This window comes from Galeopterus variegatus, unplaced genomic scaffold (assembly GCF_000696425.1).
Source record: "Galeopterus variegatus unplaced genomic scaffold, G_variegatus-3.0.2 Scaffold4575, whole genome shotgun sequence".
Lineage (NCBI taxonomy): Eukaryota > Metazoa > Chordata > Mammalia > Dermoptera > Cynocephalidae > Galeopterus > Galeopterus variegatus.
Window position 1 is genome coordinate 123148 of NW_007730686.1, and position 1958 is coordinate 125105.

Below are 1958 nucleotides of genomic sequence, written 5' to 3' on the forward strand. Positions count from 1 at the left end.
TAAATCAAGTTGAGATATCTATCTTAAAAAAGCAGAGTCCCAAGTAGCCCACCCAGGGCATAGTTTCATCTATGAAACTCTGAATCTTATTTATTCTAGATTCTTTATGGAAAGTAATAAAAGTCTGTGTCTACTCTCCACATTATTCTCCAGTCACCCACATGGACAAATGTATCCACAAATAATGGCTGAATATATGGCACTGGAGTTCAGTAAGACATAAATGCTTGGCCAAGCCATTTGTAATTAAGAAAGCATGAAGCATAAGTTGCTCAGTAGCTTTTTAATAAAGCTCTGTACAACTTGACAATGAGTTAAAATGTTAGAGGAAGATACATGAGATCTAAAGGCAAAATTAAAAACTGCTAAGACTGACATCAGATAGATTCCACAAAGAAACACGGTTAAAAATCAGAGAGGATGGTCCAAGGCAAATTCCATCTGTAGTGAATGAAAGTGCCTGCCTAATTCTTTCACATGTAAGTGTAAAGACTACTGGATTCTAAGACATTAAAGATGTCTTGTCAAGGCAATGAAAATCTCAACTTCTTTGTTGCCATTTCTCATGTTCCTCATGCTTAAATTTTTGCATAATTTAACTGAGCTGTGCTGGTGTGTCTCATTTCATTTACAGAGAATCAGTTCTAGCATGGAATATTTGGGGTAATTTGGCATTAAACAGAAAAGAAGAGCAGCATATCAGAAAGACAGGTCTTTCAAAGTGTCTTTATATTGCGCTGGCCTGTTAGCTTAGTTGGCTAGAGCACAGCCTTATAACACCAAGGTCATGGGTTCTCATCCCTGTACCAGCCAGCCACCAAACAAGAAAAAACACCACCAACAAAAGTGTCTTTATCTCTTAAGAAAAGAGCATTCTTCAAATTGGCTGACATTACTCAGCCTGGTTCTCCTCACCTTTAATATGCCTTTTGGTGTGAGGCCACAGCCCATGAGGCTGATCCATGTGGATGTTGTCATTCCAGCCAGGAAGGATGAGTTCTTGCAGCAACGTCTGTGGGTCCAGGCAGGCACAGGCTGCTACCGAGGCTGGGTACCAGCGCTACGGAGTCCGGTCCTACCTGCACCAGTTTTACGAGGACTGTACCTCCTCGATCTGGGAGTATGAGGATGATTTCCAGATCCAGAGATCACCTAACAGGTGGAGCTCAGTATTCTGGAAGGTAAGGAAAGAACATGTATTTAACTGATGGGAATGGAAAAATTATTGGATATAGTAAATACTGAGAACTGAATAAATACAGAGAACTGAGAGGTTTGGTATTCTCTGTGTGTGCATCACTCCTGATGATACGAAATGCATTTTTCTTTCCTTAGGACAGGAGAATCTAAACCTCTAAGCACAGAATAATTGTCAATGAGTAGGATAAACATAAATAGGCCCAATTGCATATTAATTATTATTGCTACTGTTATTAACGTACCACTAATTTCACTAACTGTGAAGCTACACATAGGCAAAACATTGTATTCTTTCAGCCTCCCTTACAGGCTTGGTAAATATCATCTGACAAATTGCAACAACTATTTAAAAAGAAATAATTTAGAGAGAGTTAATGTTGAGACATAGTACACTGGTGTGTACCAGCTCTGCCTCTACTGGATAAGAGATCATGAGCCTCTCTGAGCCTCAACTTCCTCAAATGAAGGAGCCTCATTAGAGAATATATTCAGTCTTCCAACAAATAATTAGTGAGCACCTACTCTGTGCCAAGAGGTTTCAACATGCTGGAGATTAAAGTGATAAACAGGAGAAGAAAAAATCCCTGCCCTCATGGAGCTTACAGTCTATCATGGCAAACAGACCATAAATAAACCACATAATAGAATGTCAGGTAGTGATACATGCTGTGAAGATGAATAAATCCAGATAAGAGGATAGGGAGTGGCGGGGACTTGTATTTAGATATGCTGGTGGTAGAGAGCCTTTCACAGGAGAA

The 1958-nt window shown here is 39.6% G+C and overlaps 1 protein-coding gene across 1 annotated transcript in view; it reads left to right on the forward strand.

The window, feature by feature from the left end:
- NRSN1 (neurensin 1) overlaps window positions 1–1958 on the forward strand; it is a 15606-nt gene that overhangs the window by 5920 nt on the left and 7728 nt on the right. Inside the window, exon 2 of the mRNA XM_008587870.1 lies at window positions 984–1181. Coding sequence (XP_008586092.1) covers window positions 993–1181 — 189 coding nt within the window. The 5' untranslated portion in view covers window positions 984–992. The remainder of the gene's footprint in view (window positions 1–983; window positions 1182–1958) is intronic.